This window comes from Orycteropus afer, unplaced genomic scaffold (assembly GCF_000298275.1).
Source record: "Orycteropus afer afer isolate SDZICR_OR568_19922 unplaced genomic scaffold, OryAfe1.0 scaffold00136, whole genome shotgun sequence".
Lineage (NCBI taxonomy): Eukaryota > Metazoa > Chordata > Mammalia > Tubulidentata > Orycteropodidae > Orycteropus > Orycteropus afer.
In genome coordinates this window covers 3351670-3372548 of record NW_006921723.1, presented here as the reverse complement: position 1 = coordinate 3372548, position 20879 = coordinate 3351670, and the positions used below count along the sequence as shown (strand labels likewise).

The following is a 20879-nucleotide window of genomic DNA, read 5'->3' as shown; positions in this document are numbered from 1 at the left end:
GCCCCTGCCTCCCACTGGGGGTGGGGGTAGGGCACAGAGACTGGAGTCTGCCTTGCTGCTGCCCAGGGCTTTACCTTGTAAATGCACCTTAATAAACTCCCATATTACCATCACGGAGCTGCCAGCCTCTTTCTTCAGCCTCTCAGCACCTTAGGGCAAATTTAAAGTTACTAGTCTATGCCCAGACATAGCAGCACCTTGGTGAACTCCTGTTCATTTTTCAAAACCTACTTTTCATGTCTCCTTCTCCAAGAAGCCTTTCTTGATGTCTCAGGCAACATTAGTGAGGAAGACAGATTTGGAAGCTGGATCTCCTCTGTCCCAGCAGGACAAGAGGGGTTAATGAAAACTACTTGTACTCTTAGCATCTTGGCCTCTTCCTCAGCTCTTCCTTTGGCCTCTGAGAGGCAGCAGGTGTAGCAGGTTACAGGCTACATTAGCGGTTTGGGAATGGATTAGGTGGACTTCCCTACTTAGAAAGAACTCATTATAGGAAGTCTTCCCAGTGCCAAAACCAGTGCTCTGTACTAGGCAGCAAGAAACACAGCCTTGCATTTAGGGGGCGCTCAATCGCTTTCGGTGTCAGTCTTCTTTTTCCAACCACTGGATGCGGCCCCTTTAAGAGGCGGACATGCAGGTCGCGGGGGTGGGGGTGGGATGGGCATGTCAGGGCCCGCCTCTAGGAGATACAGTTGGGAGGGACCGTGCGGTTTACTGCGGAGGTGCTGCTTCCACGCGGTTCCGGTTCCCGGCTTTTGGAACCCAGCGCTTACGCGTAGGGAAACTAAGGCTCTAGGAGACGGGTGGCCACCTCCGGACACCCGCGGGAAGCCGGTTTCCTGTTTTTACATCGTTGTGAAAGGCCTAGACCTTGATCACTGGCAGTTTCCCCGAGTCCTCCCAGTTTTTCCGGCAAAGGGGTGATAAAGGCGACTTTTAGGACCGGAGGAGGGCCAGAGTAGCGCTCTGGTCCTGGGCCAGAGCGAGATTTTTATTCTGCGCAGCCTTGTGAAGCCAAGATGACCCACTCTTTAGTTTGTCCAGAGACCGTGAGCAGGTGAGAGCCTGCGGCGGGGCCCTTGGGCTGGGGTCTAGAATCCGTGTGGGCGGAGCTGGGGGGATGGGCGGGATCTGAGGGTGAGGCTCCTTCCTGGCCTTGCCTCTGGTCCCTCCAGGGTGAGCTCTGTGCTGAATCGCAACACCCGGCAGTTTGGGAAGAAGCATCTGTTCGACCAGGACGAGGAGACCTGCTGGAACTCGGACCAGGTGAGGCGGCTCCCCAGACCCCTAATCCCAGTGTGAATCAGGTCCAGAGCCAAGGTGCCCGAACTTCCGGTGCCCGTTCTGGGCACCGTAGCGTTGGACCGTGTGCTGGACGCTTTCCTCATGGCCTGCGTGGGTGAGACAGGAATTCCAGGTTCTCAGCCTGGAATGCCAACCAGAGTGCTTCCCTGTTTTCAGGGCCCCTGCCAGTGGGTGATGCTCGAGTTCCCCCAGTGTGTCCGAATCTCCCAGCTACAGATCCAGTTCCAGGGGGGCTTCTCAAGTCGCCGTGGCTGCCTAGAAGGTACTGGTGGGGCCCTGGGACATGGGAGGTCTGGAGGGGGCCCCTCCCAGGCCTCAGTATCTGCTTCTTTCTCTGCTGCAGGCTCAAAGGGGAGCCAGGCACTTTGCAGGATTGTGGATTTCTACCCTGAGGACAACAACTCACTTCAGATATCCTGTGAAGTGGTGGGTTGTGGGGTTGTCAGGGTTGTTGGTTGAATGTGGGGTGGTCCAGGTCTTTGAGGACCTGGGACTCACCTGGACTTGGGCATGAATGTGGCATGAGGCTTAGGTTTTCACAGCATCTGTGAAATGGGGCCAGTGATAGCCTGCTCTCTCTGAGGCTCAGAGAGGCCCAGGTTATCCAGATGGTGGTGGTGTCTATGCCAGGGCTTGACCCTGGGTTTTGGCAGGGGCACAGGGTTGGGATGGCAAATAAGCTGCATATTTCCCTTGACTGCCCTGTGCTCACACCTTCCCTGTGCCAGCCTTTGAGGTGGACCGGCTGAAGGTGACCTTCGAGGACATGAATGACTTTTTTGGCCGAGTGGTTATCTACCACATGCGGGTCTTGGGGGAGAAGGTATGAAAGTGCATCCTCCAGGAAGCCCTCAGGGAAGCACAGCCAAGTCTTTGGAGTTCTGCACAAAAAGTTTATTGGTTCTTCTCAGGACAGCCCACTTCCCGCCACTGTCCTGAGCAAGCATCCCATAATTGGGAAGCAGGAGCTGCCTCTGAAACCAGTTCTGGGTTGCCCCAGCTCTGGGTCGACTGTTTTGTTCCCTGAGTGTCTTGAGTCCCTGGCGGCAACCTTCACTCAGGGTTAGTGGGCACGAGGTTGCTCTGGAAGAGCTTGAGGATGTGGTTCTCGATCACCTGTTGCACTGGTGACAGGGAGAGAGTGGACAAGGTGGACTATGAGCTTGAATGAGAGCTGCCCAGGCACAGGTCCCACTCGCCTGCACCTGAGAAAGTGGACCGGGGTCTCCCTGCCCTAAGACCCTGGAAGATCTGGTGAATCTACTCCCCTTCAAGTGCACAGCTGAGAACCCTGAGAATCTTCTCCAAAGCTTGTAAGAATGCATTTATTCTTGGAAATTTTCTGAGCTATAAAAGTAAGCCAAATTAGTGGGTTGGGGCTTTTATGAAAAGATGATGGGGGCTGTGAAGAATAGCTTCTGTCTGAAATGGACTAAAACTCCCCAAAAGGATCTCTCTCTCTCTCCATGACCTGGGGGGGGGGGAGGTGAGGCTGGTTCTGTTAGAATTGCCCCATTTTACAGATAGGGAAGTGGGGATTCTGAGGTCTGCTGATGTACCCTGCTAACACCCACCTCCTGTGATGGGTCCCATCACCCTGGAAGGGGCCTGGACCCACCTGTGTGATGTAGCTGGCCCACTGCCCTTTGTGTCTGAGCCTTTGCCTGGGTTCTTCTTCCTGCTGGAACCATTGTCCTCCCTCCCCTTGGGTTACTCCTCTGGCCTGGGAAAGCTCCTTCCACCTGGACTGGGTTAGGCCTCTCAGTGTCTGCGTGTCCCTCATCATAGCTTCAGCCATTGAGGCATGTCAACCTCCTTCCCCCAGCACACTGGGGCCTGTGGGAGCCAGTACACAGCCAGGTACCCAATGTTTGCTAGCATGAACGCTCACTGCTAACACAGCCAACATCTAACACCTGCATGGGGTGTCCTGTGCATCTCTCCTTATGGTCACCCACCTACAGCATTCCATCACTGCTTTGCATATCTTAGACCAACCTTTGCGGTACCCCAGGGCCACAGCGAGGTCCATTGGAGTGTAGCCAGAGTCAGCCTCTGTGGTGAGGTCGGCTCCTCGGGCTAGAAGCAGATGGAGGGGGTTGGAGGAGTGCTGAGGGAACCAGAGGGTGCTGGACAGGGGAAGGAGCGGGGGCTAAGTAAGCGTTGGACAGGAGAGGAGGTTGGGACACTGAGGGGGTGAGGCGGTGGGTAGGAATGCTGGAGGGGGGTTGGAGGGGTGGAGGTGATATTGGATGGAAGGGCCATGTTAGGGGGCTGGGGAAAGACTAGAAAGTGGACACCAGATTGGAGGGGATGCTGGAGGAAGACGGGGGGGGGGGCTAGAGGGGATGCTAGATGGAAGAGCTAGATAAAGGAGCACTGGATAGTGGACAGAGTGTGGAGACCTGGAAGGGAGACTAGGCTGAGGGTGGGAGCTTAGAATGGGGGCTACCATTAGCCTGAACAATAGGCCTCTCTAAGCCCCAATCTTCTCCAGTGAATGTGGCCAACAAGATCCCCACCTCCAAGGTCCCTGAGACTCCAAAGTCCAGCGCTCAGCTGCACTGGCCAACCCCCCCCCCTCTACTTCCCAGGGTAACCCAGCTGGGGCTCTGGGCATCACTCACCCAGCAAGGCCTCTACGCACTTCACGTGGTTTCCGCGCACAGCATACAGGAGGGGGGTTCCTCCATTCTATGGGAGAGCAGAGGAGACTCACCTTTCCTGATTCCCAGGACTCCCATACTCTCTGCCCTCTTCTCCCCCTGCCTATCACTGGCCTTTGGTCTCCTCCCATAGGGCTCCAATCAGACATCTCTACCTCCAGGAATCCCTCTCTGAACTCCCTCACCAGATGGGCACCTCTGGGCTCCTGCAGCTGTCTGTGCACCACCTATCACAGTGCTGTCCTTCCTCTTTTTCTGAGCTGCTTGTTAACCATCTGCCTCTCCCGAGAACGGGAGCTTGGGGCCAGGTCTGTCTTGCTCATGGCTGTTTCTAGTACCCAAAACAGGCCTCACCCCAGGAAGTACTCAATATGTGTTTGGAAGCAGGAACATAGGCCAGAAGGCTGCAGTGAGGTGGACGTCCAGGGTGGCAGGGTGGGCACCTGGGATAGTGGGGTGGGAGGCTGGGGTGGTGGAGTAAATGCTGGGCAGTGGGATGCCCAGCACGGGAGATAGATACCCAGGGTGGTGGGGTCAGTGCTTAGGCCAGTGAGGTGGGAGCCTGGGGCAACAAGGCAGGCAGGCAGGCAGTGGGGTGCCTGAAGCGGGAGACCCGGGCAGTGGGGTGGGCAGGTGGCAGGGCAGCTCCTCACCCAGTCATAGATATTGATGTCCACATCCCGCTCCAGCAGCAGCCCCACGATGTCCGTGTAACCACCCATGCTGGCCAGTGACAGGGCGCTTTCCCTCTCCTTGGCCAGGATGTGCGGGTCGGCCCCCTGGGAGCAGAGAGTGAGTGATGAACTGAGAAGAGAAGAGTGGTCAGGGGAGGGGAAGGGGCAGAGGGGCAGTGAAGGGAGGGATGAGGAGGTAAGGCAATGAGGAAGAAGCAGAGAGGGGATGGGGGCAGAGAGGCAGTAAGAGGAGTGGTGAGGGAAGGGGTGGGGCCAACCCAGTAGTCCTAGGGTCCCCCCGTGGCCCCATTTTACAGACTAGGCCCCAGCAGATGCAGCCAAGACCCCCAATCACCTGCCTGTGAGTCCCTGGGAATCCCCTAGTTGGACCCAGACGTACCCACTCGAGCAGGAAGCGGACGGTCTCAATCTCGCCGAAGGCTGAGGCCCAGATGAGGGGGGTGAACCCACGCTCATCGGGCTTATTGACTAAGTTGTCTCCTGAGGGAGGGGGCAGGGCAGGGGCTGGGGTTAGATCCAGAGACCGCTGGGGGAGGCACACAGATAGAAATGCCATTTCATGCTCAAGGACAGGCTAGCACACGTAAACAGGCACACATGGACACATGGGTCACCCCTGCACCCATGAATGGACACACATGGCACACCTGCGAACACAAGCACATGCTTTCAGACAGGCTTCAACAGGCACAGACATGCCAGCACATGCGTGTGGGCGCACACCTTTCCGCAGGTGCTCCTTCAGCTGGCTGAGCTCCCCTTGGGCTGCGAGCTGGTGGATGGACAGGGCTGGGGGCCAGAGAGAGGGAGAGAACCCCTCAGAAGGGACACGAGGAGTCCTCCCTCACCTGTCCCAGGCCTCTCTGGGCCTTAGTTTACCCCTGTCCAAAGGGGATCTTCTTGACCCCTTCCCCCACTTGACCCCCAAGGACCCTGGGCCCAACTCACAGTCTAGGGTGGCTGGCAGGGCTGAGACCTCATTCCCACGTTGCCTGTTGGTGAGGGTTGTGGAGTGCTTCAGGGAACTACCTGCTGGGAGAGACAGGAGGGGCTTCTGTGTCCCTTCATTGTGTGTCTCTGGTCCTGTGATGAAGACCCTGGCAGTTGGGAGCTACTGAAGACAATGCCTGAGATCCCACTCTTCACCTACCCCAGCTTCCAGGCATTATCTTCTCTGGGCCAAGTGATGTGCCAGGCAAAAAAGACAGAGAGGCCCTGGCCCCAGCGAGCCCATGGGCAAGGGTGTAAGTCAGGCAGAGAAACAGAACAAAACTTAAAGTAAAATAGTGTTCAGAAGAAATAAGAAGCAGGTACAAGGTGACAGGCTGAGAGAGAGAGAAGGAATGTTTTACATGTGGTCAGGAAGGGCCTTTCTGAAGAGGTGAGACCAACTGGGATTGAGTGAGGGGAAAAACCAGTGACGGGAAGAGGTGGGGGAAGAGCATACAAGGCACAGGGAACAGCAAGTGCAAAGGCCCTGGGGTGGGCTGAATCAAACATGTTCAAGGACTCTACTCGATAAATCCTTGGTCCCTCAAAAAGCTTAAACATAGATTTACCATATGGCTCAGCAATTCTACTCCTTGTTATCACCCCAAAAGAACTGAAGTCAAGTATTCAAATCTTTGTACACAAATATTCATGGCAATATTGTAGTAATCAAAAGATGGAAACAACTCAAAAGTATGTTGACAGATAGATAAATAAGCAAGATATGGTCCAAATAACAGAGTATTTGTCATTCAGCCATAAAACATATAGTTCTGATACATGCAACGCCATGGACAAATGTTGAAAAGTTGTGCTTAGTGAGAGAAGCCAGATGGAAAAAGTCATATAGTATGCTTCCATTTACATGAAACATCCATAACAGGCAAATCCAGAAACAGAAAGTGAATTAGTGGTTGCCAGCGGCTGAGGAAGGGAAAACGGGGAGTGAGTGGTAATGTATATAGGGTTTCCTTTTGGGGTGATGGGAATATTCTGGAATTGGATAGAGGTGTGGCTGCATAGCATTGTGAATGTACTAAATGCCATTGAATCATTCACTTTAAAATGTTAAGTTTCACATAATGTGTAGCTTCTCACAATTTTAAAGAGAAATTGTAATTAAGGCAAGAAGCTTTCTATGGGTTGGAGAAAGATGTTATGTCCCAAGTTAACAGGACCGCAAAGACAGGTCCTTTTCTGTTGCCATGCCTGACTTGCCACCATCAGCATCTGTCCCAGAGGGCTGGGTACAGAGGGGGAGTCCTACCTTGTGGTGATGGGACTCCGGTGTCCACTTCAGGGTTCCCAGGTTCCGGAGTGCAGGGGAAGAGGCTGAGGACAACGGTGTCTGAACTGTCGGAGGTCTCATCCCTGGAATCCTCTGGGTCCCCGGGCTCTGGGGCAGGAGGCTGCTGGGCCACGCTAAGGTTGTCTGCAGGCTGGATGGGCTCCATGCAGGAAGCTGGTGGACTTGTCAGAGGGGAAAGAGAACAGTAATTATCATTAACAAATCTTTTCAAGTAGGCATGGATTGCATACCCAACCTTACACCAAAAGTAGGTAAACTGAGGTTCAGGTTAATTGCCAGAATGTAGTAGAGTTGGGAATTAAAATTAGAACCCAATTGCTTTTCAGTTCTCTCCCTTCCTAGTACCCCCAATATGCAGTGGTTAAAAGCCCCCAGCTCTGGGGTCAGACTGTGTGGGTTGGATTTCCTAGGCTGCCAGTTATAGAACTTGAGCACAAAACTTAATCCCTCTATGCCTCAGTTTCCTCTTACTAAAATGGGCAAATGAGGCCTAAAAGAAATCAGAGGGCTAGATTCACGGGTAGAGCTTAATAAGTGCTCTCTGCGGTTATTTTGGGTGGTCTCCAAAATCACTTGAGGGTTCAACAAAGATATTATTGGCCTCAGCCCTACACATCCCTCCACACCCGATTCAGGTCAACTCACCTTCCCACGAGCCTCCTCTGTCCCCCCGCGCCTCAAGCAGGGCTCCCCAAAACTTGAGGGCTCGATTCACAAACTTTTCTCCTTCACTTGATGTAGGGGGAATAGTCTGGAGCTTGGACCCTCAGCACCCTGGCTTCTTCTGTCGGGACAGAACAACTTGATACGCAACCGCTACCCCCACCCTAGCACTCCCCCACTGCGCCTGCGCACCTCCGCCCCCCAAAAGTGCGGAAAATCCTGCTCTTTAGCAGCTGGTTCTGGCCCTTTAAAACTCGGGGAAGGGGCGTGGCTTCCGCTGGAACCCGACGAAAGCCGCTGCGCCTGCGCATTCTTGCTCCGCTGGATCGGCAAAGGGTGGGCGGGGCTTCAGAGGACGCTGAGAATTTCTTGAGCCTGCGCTCTCGGGCCAAGTTCCACCCAGAGGTCTATATGCAGCCAAATGAATACACTTTTGGAGGAATGGGCGGAGCTTTCCCAAATTGAGGCGGGGGAGAAGGTGGGGCGTCCTGAACGTAAAGAGGCAATGTACACATTACGGTTCTCTCCCATAACAAAGTCCTGTCTGCAGGCCCTGGGGGCTGAAGAAACTTGTGTAGGAGCTTGTTAGCGGCAGGGGGCACAAAAAGGGTATTTTTACGGCCTGAGGTGGATAAGATATGACGTGTCCCCTCAACTCGTCTGCCGCAGAAAAGAGTTTAGGAAAGGAGGCGACCCTAGTCCCTCCCCGCCTGGGCGTTCCTCCTGAAGCCTTGAGGGGTCTCCACCCCCTCCTCACCACTCGCTGTGTGCCTCTTCCTTTTGTCTCACTCACGTCTCTCCAGTCGGGGAGAGGGAGGGGTCAGGAAAGCAGGCCGACTGGTACCGGAACTGGAGCAGCACGGCGTCCAGTTTCCACTGGGGAAGGCTAGGGCAGACGGTCTTTTCTCCAGATTTCCGGTTCCGATCCCGTAGTGCTATTGGCCGCCGTCGTTATGGAGGAACCCGAGATGCAACTCAAGGGGAAGAAAGGTGGTGCGGGGCCCCTGGCGGGACAGAGGGGGCCGCGTGGGAGTAACTCGCGGAGGGGCGCCTGCGGGAGCATGGGCACGGGGAGAGGGCGAGGGGCCATGATTGAGCTGCCATCGAATCCCAGACCTTGGGAAATTTCCGTGTCATGTTTTTGTCATCTGTAAAATGTGAAGAATAATAGCTTGTCCCCCATAGGGCTCTTGTGAGAGTTCACTAACTTGATACTTGCAAAGCATTGGAGGCGCGCCTGGAGTGGCATCACTGTGTGTATCGCTTCCTTATCTCTATACATTTACGCACTTGTACATATTTAAGATTTACATACTAAGTATTTGCAAAAAATCTAGTAATAAGTTGTAAATTACTTTGCCCCAAACCCACTGCAGTCGAGTCCATTCTGACTTACAGCGACCGTATAGGACAGAATACAACTGCCCTTTGGGTTTCCAAGGCAAATCTTCACTGAAACCGGCTGCCTCATTTTTCTCGCGAGGAGCAGCTGGTGGATTCCAACCCCCGACCTTTTGGTTAGCAGCTCAATGCTGTAACCATTGTGCCACCAGAGCGCCTTAAGTTACTATATTAGTTCTACTGTCGCTGGAGCTCTGGTAGCATAGTGCCTAACGCACTTGACTGCTAACCAGAAGGCTGACGGTTCAAACCCATCAGCCACTCCTCGGAAGGAAGGTTGGGCAATCTACTTCTGTAGTGATACTGCCTCGGCAACCCAAGGAGAGGTCACTATGAGTCAGCCAACACGATGGCACATAACAACAACAACATCGTTGGCTTTATTTTGCTAAATACTTGTTTTTAGTTGATTATTTAGAAAACTCAGGTACATGTAATTTTTCCTTCTACAGAGCAGCCCTGTGAAGTGTAAGTAAGCTATTTAGATCCTCATTTTCAAGAGGAGGAAAAGGGGGTCTGAAAGGCTGGGCTGTGCCCTATGCAGGGCACAACAGTTAGCTGGACAACCCTACAGGCAGCCTTTGACTTAGACACACCTGAGTTGTCTCCTCACCAGTCACACTGCCCTGGGCATTAGCTTAGACTATGTCATGTAGTAGACTTTGAGACTTTTTATAGTATATTTTATAGACTGTTTTTATAGGTGAGGAATTTGAGACTGAGCCATCCCTACCCTCATGAACCCAAGTTTAATGTTGTTAACACATAGCCTGATTATGAATAAGAAAAATGAATAAGGTTCTGAGGTTGAAGATAGTAGGGAAGACGTCTGATTTAAGCTTGGTGATCAGAGAGGGCCTCTTGCAGGAGGTCACTTTTGAGCTGAGACCTAAGGGATGAAGAGGAGCCAGTGGAGGAGGGCCTGGAGGAAAGTGTCTCAGAGGAGGGATCAGCAGGTACAATGGCTCTGGGGTGGGGAATTGTTTGAAGTTGTGCTATTTAACACAGTCTCCATTGGCCACATAAGAATATTTAAGTTTAAATGAATTACAGTTAGGTAAAATTAAAATTGAGCTCCTCAGTCAACACTAGCCACATTTGAAGTGCTTGATAGCCACATGTGGCTAAACCCACTTTCATCAAGTTGATTCTGACTCATAGTTACCCCATAAGCTAGTGGCTACTATATTGTACGATGCAAATTATAGGACATTTCCATTATCTCAGAATGTTCTTTTGGGTGATACTAGGAGTGTTTGAGGGACAGCTAGAAGGCCATTGTGACTAGGGTGCAGAGAGAGTAGGGCAGGGAGGTCAGCAGTGATTGGACCATGCAGAGCCTTATGGGTGATGGTTAGAAAGGTGAGTTTTATTCTCTGGTGGGACCAGGGAGGGACATGTCTGATATGTTGTTAGAAGCTCACTTTGTCTGCTACATGGAAATCATGTTGGGGCAGGAGGGAAGCAGGGAGACCAGGAGGGGTAATACAGTGCCTGGGCCAGTTGGGGTGGTAGAGTGGCGCTCATGGGTAAGACCTGGGTTTTATTTTGTGGCACAAAAAGCATGGTCTGGTTACAGTTGAGGTAGCACTGAGGTGGGGATAGGGGGCTGGGGATGACTGGATGATGAAAATGCTGTTTGGTGAAGCAGACTCTGGGATGAGGATTCTGTGTGATTAATTTACCAGGAGAAACCCACAAGGGAGATTGGGAATGGGGCAGCGTCAGGGAGAAGGCTGAGCAAGGGCAGCCTTAGGTGCCATTTCAAAGGGGCGTTCAGGAGGGCGGATCACACCCCAGTGCAGGAACTGGGCTTTCCTACCCCAAGTGGTCAGCCATGGGTGAGGTCCATTTGGCTGTGAATGCCAAGGCACTTCAGGTCCAGTAGCCTGTGGGCATCTCACAGAGAAGAGTCTCAGGTACAGTCATAATGGGTCTGAGGGACCCCAGGCAGAACCAGTGTGTCCACTGCACGTGGGTTGGGGAAGGGAAGGACCATGAGTTCACTGGATATGTTAACATTGTGAGTGAGGCCATGATCCCAAAGAGCCCCCAGAGGGATCCTGCTGTGACCATCTCTTCCAGCCAACTTCCGGGGCTGTGGTGACCCAGCTGCTGGGATGTACCTCGCACTCCTCTTCCCTCTGGCTGGTGCATGGGTTGAGGAGTGTGACCCTGATGCTTTGACCCCTTGTTTTCCCGCTCCCTGCCTGGCTGTCCTCGGGACCTGGATGCAGTCACGGACAAGTTCACTGAGAGTGTGTATGTTCTGGCCAATGAGCCGTCTGTGGCACTGTACCGGCTGCAGGAGCACGTGCGCCGCTCCCTGCCTGAGCTGGCCCAGCACAAGGTGAGCCCCCGCCCACCGAGGACCTCCCTAATGTCGACCTCCCCATGCCTCCTAAGCTGGAGCAGGAGGGCAGCCCATAGTGTGGAGCAGGGTGGACGTCAAGTCAGACTCTGGTGAGGAGGCTGTGTTGGCCTAGCCAGGTTGAGCTGTGGAGACAGACCATGCGTGTTGAGAAGGAGGTGGGACAGGCAGAGGGAACAGCTGTACAAAGGCCCTGTGGCACCAAAGGCCTCGACAGGGAGGGAGGGGAGTTGCGGGAGAAAAGGTCTAGGCTGGAGGGCTCTGCGGCCACAGTGAGTGCCCTCTGGTAGCAGCCCCCCCCCATCACACCCTATCCCTACAGGCAGACATGCAGCGGTGGGAGGAGCAGAGCCAGGGGGCCATCTATACCGTGGAGTACGCCTGCAGGTGAGTGCTCAACCTCCCTGTGCTGCCACAGCCTCCTAATGGTGCCCAGAGGTTACCCTGTCCTTCAATGTCTCCCTGTTGTGACCCTAGGGTTGCCCCACAATCCCTGGCCTTGGGCATTCAGCAGGCCCAGGGATACCTACTGTGCCAAACCCACCTGAGCAGAGGCCTGTGGGTGGCGCCATGGCCAGACTTCTCTTCCCCCCTCATCTGCCCCTGCTCCTTCCTATGTCAAACCTCCCACCCCACCCCAGGGGTGACCTGGATTGACCCCTGGGTAAAAGGAGTTGGAGCTTCAAGGGGACCTAGCACCGTGGCAACATCTCAGACAAGATAGGAAGACAGATGGAGTGCGTGGTCACTGAGGGGGACCAAAGCATGAAGATGGTTATTTATGGTTTTTGTTTTTTTTTTAAGTTTCTCCATGTCTTGACCACAACTCATCTGTCAGTTTGTTGTATGGTGGTGGCTTGTGTGTTACTGTGATGCTGTAAGCTATGCCACCAGTATTTCAAATACCAGCAAAGTGGGCAGGTTTCAGTGGAGCTTCCAGACTTAAGACAGACTAGGAAGAAGGATGGGGCCATCCGCTTCTGAAGAATTTGGCCACTGAAAACTATGAATAGCAATGAAGCATTATCTGATGGTGAAGAATACTGAAAATACCATGGACTGCCAGAGGAATGAACAAATCTGTCTTGGCAGAAGTGCATCCAGAATGCTCCTTATAAGTGAGAATGGCCAGACTTTGTCTCAGAAGGGACCAGTCCCTGGAGAAGGATATGCCTAGTAAAGTGGAGGATCAGCAAAAGAGAGAAGGACCCTCAACGAGATGGATCGACGTGGTGGCTGCAACAGTGGGCTCAAACATAGCAACGATTGTGAAGATGGTGCAGGACCAGGCAGTGTTTCATTCTGTTGTTCACAGGGTTGCTGTGAGTCAGAGGTGACTTGATGGCACCTAATAACATGTCTTGAGGTTGAAAAGAGGTGGTGGATGGTGTGCGCCTTTTTCATTCATAGTAAGTGCACGCTGCCTGTAACAAGGGCTGGCATGGGGGGTGATGTCTGACCTCCTCTAACCTCACAAGGGAGGAGGAGGATCAAGATCAGCATCAATGGCCCACAGCTGATTTCCTATGAGGTGGAGGTCAGACATGCCTCCACCCTCCACCCTCCACCCTCCAACCTTTTTTATCAACTCTGACACCAATTGCCTCTCCCACAGTGCTCTTTACTTCTCTGCTGCATTCAATAATTCATTGCATGGCCACACAGAACTCATAGACGATACTTATGATTATGAGGTTTATTAGAGTAGTAAAAGGTTACAGTTCAGAATCAGAAACGATTCAGGATGCACTTGTATCAGGACATCCTCAGCAGTGCCTGCAGACGTGCCATTCTCTGGCCCTTGGCCTCTTAGCGCTGCAACCCCTTGCTGTGCTTGGGCAAGTGTTACAAAGCAGCTGTTTCAGCTCTGCCAGTAAGTGCTCAGAGGCATTCCTCTCCACGAGCAAGCCGCCTGCCCAAAGGCACTCAGCTTTCTCACTCCATGGTCCAGGAAACCCATGGCTCTGTCTCAACGCTGGTCTCTTAAATCTGCTGCCACTGTTTATCTGCTACTGCTGCTCGCCGTCTCTCTCCTCTGGTATTGCAGCTCTCTGTTTCTAGATCGAGGAGGTTCAGTGCAGGGATCTCAGATCCAAAGGATGTTCTCCGCTCCTGGCTCCTCTCTTATTTTAAACTTTTTATTGTGATTTGGGTGAAAGTTTACAGAGCGAATTCATTTTCCATACAGCAGTTCATACACATTTCATGACATTGACTGCAATTCCCCACAATGTAGCAGGTCTCTTCCCACTTTCTACCTGTAGTTATCTCTTCTCTGTGTCCTTCTTTCTTATGTATTCCTGCCCCCTGAGCTATCTCCCTGTGCAAATACTGCCCTTCTGTTCTCCCATCATTGATAGTTCTGAGGAGTGTATCTGTCTGATGGAAATGTTCACCACATATGCCTGTCTGTTATTTGGCTGAAAGCTGCAAGAGTGAGTTCAATTCCAGGCCTGAAAGGTAACTAGGGACCATAGTCTCAGGGATTTCACTAGGCTTTATCAGACCAGTAAACCCGGTCTTTTTTATGATTGTGGGTTTTGTTCCACATTGTTCTTTCCCTCTATCCAGGATCTCCTATGCTGATCCCTTTCCGAGTGGTTGATGGTGGTAGCTGGGCACCATCTAGTTCTGGTCTTATGGTCATTGGGCTGAGGTTCGCATGGTCCACTAGTCCCTTGTTGTTGTTATGTGCCATCGAGTCAGACCCAACTCAGAGTTGTTTGCACACATCTTTGTTTTTCTTCATTCTTCTTTGCTCTGGATAAGAAGAGACCCGTTGTTGCATCTAGATGGTTGCTTGCAAGTTCTGTTTTTTCTTTCTGGATGGTAGTTCACGTTAAGCCTAGCAGAATGCAGAAGGGCAAAACTGACCAATCCCCACATTAGGGTTCCATACACCTTATTTGCATGGTCCTACCCCCTCAAGAGTGCCATGCACCATATTTACATTATTAGCAAGTTGTCCAGTGCCCTTAATGGGCCACAAGCACCTCACCTTTGCATGGTCCCACTCAGTCATTTGGTGGGAGTTACAGACTATGACTTGTTGTTGTTGTTGTTATGTGCCGTCGAGTCAAACCCGACTCATAGTGACCCCTCCTTGGGTTTCCAAGGCAGTATCACTATGGAAGTAGGATTGCCCAACCTTCCTTCCAAGGAGTGGCTGGTGGGTTTGAACCGCCAGCCATCTGGTTAGCAGGCAAGTGTCTTAGCCACTATGCTACCAGAGCTCCCCTAGAAGGGCCATATTAAGTAATTCACTCCACTGCCCTGCTGATTCCTCCTGGGAAATCAAGAACTCAGCAAATTTTATTTTGCTATTTTAGAGAACGCTATCCCACAGGTGTCTGAAGTGATAAGCAGGAACTGGTATTGCCATGGCATCGTTTGGCTGCTAGCAGCCTTGTCCCCTCCTGCCTCAGTCGGCTGTATTTAATGTCCTGTCATGGCTGCCCAGAGTTGGACAAGTGTGTCTGGAGGTACCGTGTGCTTCCATCACAGTCTGGCGCTATTTAGGGAAGTGGGGGCACTCCCCAGGCAGTTCTCCTGATTCAGCTAGGGTTCATTTGCCCTTTGTGGTTGGGTCAATTGATGATGGGTACCAGGAGAGAAGATCTGGTGCCTTGGGTACAGGATGGGGTGTTCTGCCACCCGCAGCCCTGGTCTCTCTGGTGGGACCAAGGGGCAGCTGGGCAGAGCGCATCTGCCAGAATGATATAGCAGCCACAGTGAGCAGCCACAGTGCTGAGTACTTGCAGCCACCCTTTCTACCTCCAGGTAAAGTTAGGCAGAAGATAGGCGTTTCTCTTGTACAACCCCCAGCAGATAGCTCCAGGAGCTTTGAGCTTGTCAGCAGGGCTGGACATGAGAGGATCAAAGTATCGTACCTCCGCTTCCCCCAGCTCCTTGCAGGCCAGTGAGGGAGCCCCATGTACCCGTGGCTATCCAAGCTTCAGTTTTAACTAGATCAGATCAAAAAAGATTGCAAGAGCTCATCAGCCATGTGTGTAGGCGGGACAGATAAAGAGCACTTCCACGATGTGGACAGTTCCAGCGGACAGTGCTGGACTACGCAGGAGGCCAGTGTTCTCAGGGCTGTGAGCATTTTCTTTAGTGAGACATGTTTCTCTTAATACTGAAAGACTTAAAAGTTTCATGAAAGATTCTTTGTCTTTCTTTATGCTTTACGCGTGGTTAACAACTAAAAATGAAAGACATTGAAATATTGGACTAAAAATGAAAGACATTAAAATATTGGAAGAGAAAAAAAAATCAGTGAAAACTATGGATCACAGTGGTCTAATCCATAACTGATCACGGAGATGACACAGGATTGGACATTTCATTCCATTGTGCGTGGGGTCACCACGAGTCACAGTGACTTGATGGCAACTAGTAACAATGACACTAGGGAGCATTTATGTTAATTTTTAAAACATTTTGCATGCCTGACATTGAACAATCAATGGTTAGTACATTAGCAAGCTTTTTTTTTTTTCTTTTTTTTTAATCAAAGTGTGGAATCAAACGCTGGGAAGGCTGATTTCATTTGATAGTGTTAAGGTGAGCAAGTTAGAGGCACCTCCCAGTGGCAGTAGAAACAAGCAGTTCTTCCAGCTTTCCTGGCCAGCCAATTAACTTGTCAAGAGCCGGTGAGCATGGCACACTGTGGTCTGAGGGCCATTTTCCAGCAGGCCCTTGGTCCACAGTAAATAGTAAGTATTTGTTTTCTTTTTAATAACATATGCTCTCCAGCATATGTGACACCATGTGTGACAGAATAGAATTGTGTTCAGGAGAGTTTTCAGTGGCTGCTTTCTCAGGAATGGATTTCTAGGCCTTTTTCCTGAGGCACCTCTGAGTGCAAAAAACCACAACCAAACCCTTTCCCATTGGGCTGATTCTGACTCACGGTGACCCCACATATTACAGAATAGGGCTGCTCCATAGGGTTTTCTTGGCTATCATCTTTATGGAAGCAGATTTCTTGGCCTTTCTTCCATGGAACTGCTGTATGGGTTTAACAGCCAACTTGTGTCATCTAGGGGCTTTTTATTTTAAATAGAAAGACTTTAAAATGATAGTTTTAGATTTATTGCAGATGTCACCTACCAGGTGGTGTTTTGTTATAACCAGACCCTGAGCAGCTTTGCTGATGTCCCTGTTGTGCCATGGAAAGGATGTTCTCCATGGGGTTGTGGATTACTTAATAAGGAGGCCCTTCTAGCCATAGTTTTGTAATTCTCATCAAATGACTGGATGAGCCTGTGCAAATGGGGTGCTTGTAGCCTACCAAGGAGATTGGATAGCTTGCTGATAATGCAAATAAGCTTCACCCTTGTGTGGGGACCATGCAATTATGGTATATAGAACTCTGGTAGCATAGTGCCTAAGGCACTTGACTGCTTACCAGAAGGCTGGCGGTTCAAACCCACCAGCCACTCCTCGGAAGGAAGGTTGGGCAATCCTACTTCTGTAGTGATATTGCCTCGGAAACCCAAGGAGGGGTCGCTATGAGTTGGGGCCGACTCGACTGACGGCAAACAACAACAACAACAACAATGAGGGGATTGGTCAGTTTTGCTATTGCTCTAGACTTAAAGGGAGATGGCGGTGGGGGGGATGGGAGCTGTAACGTGAGAGACAGTGGCACAGTGGTAGCAAGAACAAGAGTGGAGCAAGATGGCAGGAAGGGGAGCCCAGGGCAAGACAGGTATTCTGGGACTTGCAGACCACGGAGCTGAGAGGTGTAACACTTGCCTGAGCCCAGCGGCAGAGGGCAAGAGGCAGCTGTCCTGAGTTGATCTCAACCCTGAGTTGTAGCCTGTGACTTCCCTAAAAAACCGCTTAACTGTAAGTACAGTTTGTGAGTTCTGTAAGACAGTGCATCGAATTACCGAACCCAGTAATGAGAGGGCAAGTACTGAGGGGAGGGGAAGAAGTGAGAGGTGAGGGAGTGGTACAGCAGTTTGGAAAAGTTGGACATTTGGCACATCTTTAACCTCTGCCTCATAGCAACCAGCTTGGTGCTGATCTTTATTAAAGAAATTGTTCGTTTAGGAGCTTATATGCGGCTCCTATACCGAGTGTGGTGTTGTCCGCAGCATACCCCTACCTGGTGGTGAGTGACTCTGGTGGCCGGCTCAGTCTAGACTCACATTCACAGCTGCTAACTGTCCAGTTGACAGCTTCCCTTTGGAGGCATGATACTATGGGAGGAAAATGAGATACCTGTGTGGCCTTCTTTATGCGCTTACATCTCCGGAAGGTGAATGTCTGGCTGCAGGGACATGAGGGCTGTGTCTTTCCCCGCAGTCTGTTGCATAGATGCTGTCTGTGAACATGGGGTGATTTCCAGGGAGGTGCCGAGTCACTGGGGTGCTGCTGCACAGGGCTCAAGATGGCTGCATCCTGTGGAGCCTCTCTCCTTCCTTCCGTCCCTCCCCCCCTCCCTCCCCCATTGGCCACCACTCCACCCGACGCAGCCATTCCTGTTTCAGTGCGGTGAAGAACCTTGTGGACAGCAGTGTCTACTTCCGCAGCGTCGAGGGACTGCTCAGACAAGCCATCAACATCCGAGACCACATGAATGCCTCTGCTGCACAGGGCCACAGGTAGTCCCAGGTGCCCACCACCACTGCCGCTGCTCTGTGAGGACCATCGGCCAGGAGCTGCCCTTTCCCATCTCCTCTTATCCTTTGGTGTCTGTCGTGGGAAAGTCCAGTTTTTTGGCACCTGGAACTGAGGTCTGCCCTGTGCTGGGCTCTAGGTGGGCACTGGGGTACAGGTGACTAAGGCAGCACGCTCGGGGAAGGGGAACGTGTGACACCAGGTAAACTTACGACCCATGAGAGCACTGCAGATGCCATGAAGGATGAACATGGGTTAGGGGTCGGGGCCTCTTGAGAAAACGTGAGTGAGCGGAGGCCTGGATAATAGGGATGAGAAGGTGATGGGGGTGGGGCTCCAGGCAGAGGTCCTGGAGATGAACAAGCTGGATGTGTTGGAGAAGCAAGGGTCTGAGTGTGGCTGGGGCAGCCAGTTTAGGGAGATGGGGCTGGGTCAGGAGGTAGTGAGGCCACAGAAAACAACTGAGGGTACTTTGTCTTCACATTGGGGTGGGGGAGACCCTGCACTGGACCTGGGCAATCTGGAAATGAAAGATGCCTGCAGGCCTCCTACCCTGGGGACAGAGGTTCTAGACAAGTAGCTCTTGTGATTTTCATGATATCCTAATACATGCGTATCTGAACACACCTGTGGGCAGGCACTGCAGGCCTGAGCTCACCTGGAGGTGTGCCTACCCGGCAGCCCTGGGTCCTGGCCTCCTAGTTCCCTGCCCCTACCAGGCATTTAGAGAAAAAGTGTGTATATTGCTGATTCTGATGACTGAGACAGGAGAATTGTTGAACACAAAAGCCTCCAGAGTATGTAAACGGGGTCAGCATTATTCCCTCTGCCATTTGGGTCATTTGGACCAGAGGCATGGCTTCAAGTGGCTCGTCAGGAAGGGGCTGGTGACTGCATAAATCACCTGGCACGAGCCAGGCCCCAGCAGGGCCTCAACCTGGCATTCCTGTCACTCGTGGTCCCAGTGTTCCTTCAGTGCCCTACTTGTGCTTGCTGTTGCAAACACGCAGTGTGTTTGTCTGAGCAGCATGGGCGCCTCTCACACCCTCTCTGGATGTCCATGGGATCGAGCATACAGTCATGAGGGAGTCCCATGTGGGCCCAAAGGGGGCACTGGTCCCATGTATACCAAGGACACCTGGATGCCCAGGCCATGGCCCTGGGGGCCAGAGTGACTCACGCCCAGTCTGGGTTTCCTTATGGATGCTGCCATGTTTTGTTCCAGCCTCAAGGAGCTGCCTCCACCCTCCTCAGCCTGATTCCAGAAGAGACTGGAGGTGCCTGGTCTCACCAACCAGGTCAGTGCTGGGAGGCAGGGCAGAGGCCTGCCCTGCCCTGGACTAACCCGCCCACAGGCATCTATACTTGTATAACCATTTAGGATTTCTGAAGGGCTTGGTGCCTTGTCGTCATGGGAGGCAGTGGGGACATCAACCCAGCGTCCTACTCTGTACCCTCTGTGCTTGGAGACATTCTTGATCTACCTTCCAACCTCTCTCCCTGCCTCACTCTTGTTCACAGGCCTGTCCTGATCCTAGGTTCCCCTAGGACTGAGAGGACATTCCCCCATCCTGCCGCAGTCTGGGGCACTAAACGCACATGGAATCCTCAGGCAGAGCCTAGCATGACGTTTACTCATGATCTTGGTCTCCTAGTGCTGCTGTAACAAATACTGCAAGTGGATTGGTTTAAAGGATGGAAACGTATTGTCTCACCGTTCTTGAGTTCTGAAAGTCCAAATGAGGATCTCGGCTTTGGTTCCTCCCTGTTGGTAGCCTCCAGCATTGTTTGGTTCCTTAGTTCATAGACAATGCTCACAGGGTGTCTGTCTCTGCTCTCTTCTGTGTCTAATCTCCTAACTCAGAAGTGATTAGGTTTAGGGCATGCTCGACACTGGTGTGGCTTTACTAACACGACAAGGAAAACCCTATCTCCAAACAACAGTATATCCTCAGGTATCTTGTGTTCAGTGCCATCAAGCCGGTTCTCATAGCAACCCTACACACAGTAGAACAGAACACTGCCTGATCCTGCATTGTCCTCACAATCTCTACCATGCCTGCGCCCACTGTTACAGCCACTTTGTCAATCCGTCTTGTTTGAGAGTCTTCCTCTTTTTCACTGGCCCTCTGCTTTGTCAAGCATGATGTTCTCTAGGTCCCTCCTGATCACATGTCCAAAGTACATGAGATGAAGTCTCACTGTCCTCGATTCTAAGGAGCGTTCTGGCTGTATTTGGAGCCCTTGTGCCACTGCTATGTGACCCTGAGGAAGCCCCTCTCCCTCTCTGGATGTCTTTTCTACTGTCAGAACAGCTCATTGGGTGGCTGAGGGTATGGTGTACACAGATATAGGTTGTGTCTGTTGCTATTGCTGGGTGAAAAAATGTGCCTGATTTTAGAGGCTTACAGAACCAATAACTTTGACCTGCTCGTGAGTCGGTGATATAGGCCAGGCTCAGCTGGATGGTTCTGCTGGTCTCACCTGGGGTCACTCATGGCACTCGTTGGAGCTGCCTGGGGCTGGGTCAGCAGTGGCCTCACTCACATACTGGGCATTGACCGGGCTGTTGGTAGCAGTAGAGGGTTCGGTTCTCTTGTAAGGCCTCTCTCACAGGCTAGCCCGTGCTATCCTTGGTGGCTGGCTTCCAAGAGGAAGGGCCAGTGCACAAGCGCTTCACCAGCCTCTGTTTGTGGCACATTTACTGATTGCCAGAGCCAGTCACGCAGCTGAGCTCAGCACCGTTGCCCGAGTATTGGGAGGTATGATCCATCTCATACGGGTGAATCACTGAGAAGGACCTGTTTGTATTCTGTGCCCATGAAGGGAAGATCCAGGCAGAATGG

General features: G+C 52.0%; 3 protein-coding genes across 3 annotated transcripts; 2 read left to right on the top strand and 1 right to left on the bottom strand.

Annotated features, from left to right (window-relative positions):
* The first annotated feature begins 1019 nt into the window (after positions 1-1019).
* LOC103200808 (nuclear receptor 2C2 associated protein) lies at positions 1020-2134 on the top strand. The gene is made up of 5 exons (XM_007945381.1): positions 1020-1057; positions 1176-1266; positions 1462-1567; positions 1649-1716; positions 2018-2134. Exons 1-5 carry the CDS (start codon positions 1020-1022, stop codon positions 2132-2134), a joined length of 420 nt encoding a protein of 139 aa, XP_007943572.1.
* Positions 2135-2358: 224 nt separating this feature from the next.
* On the bottom strand, positions 2359-7110 carry RFXANK (regulatory factor X associated ankyrin containing protein). Its single transcript, XM_042781582.1, has 8 exons — positions 6924-7110; positions 5615-5695; positions 5390-5455; positions 5046-5146; positions 4625-4750; positions 3933-3999; positions 3304-3384; positions 2359-2429 (listed from the first exon to the last, which is right to left on the bottom strand). The coding sequence occupies exons 1-8, from the start codon at positions 7108-7110 to the stop codon at positions 2359-2361; spliced, it is 780 nt and encodes a 259-aa protein (XP_042637516.1).
* Positions 7111-8581: 1471 nt separating this feature from the next.
* On the top strand, positions 8582-19292 carry BORCS8 (BLOC-1 related complex subunit 8). The gene is made up of 5 exons (XM_007945378.1): positions 8582-8618; positions 11267-11379; positions 11723-11787; positions 17904-18017; positions 19259-19292. The coding sequence occupies exons 1-5, from the start codon at positions 8582-8584 to the stop codon at positions 19290-19292; spliced, it is 363 nt and encodes a 120-aa protein (XP_007943569.1).
* Positions 19293-20879: the final 1587 nt, after the last annotated feature.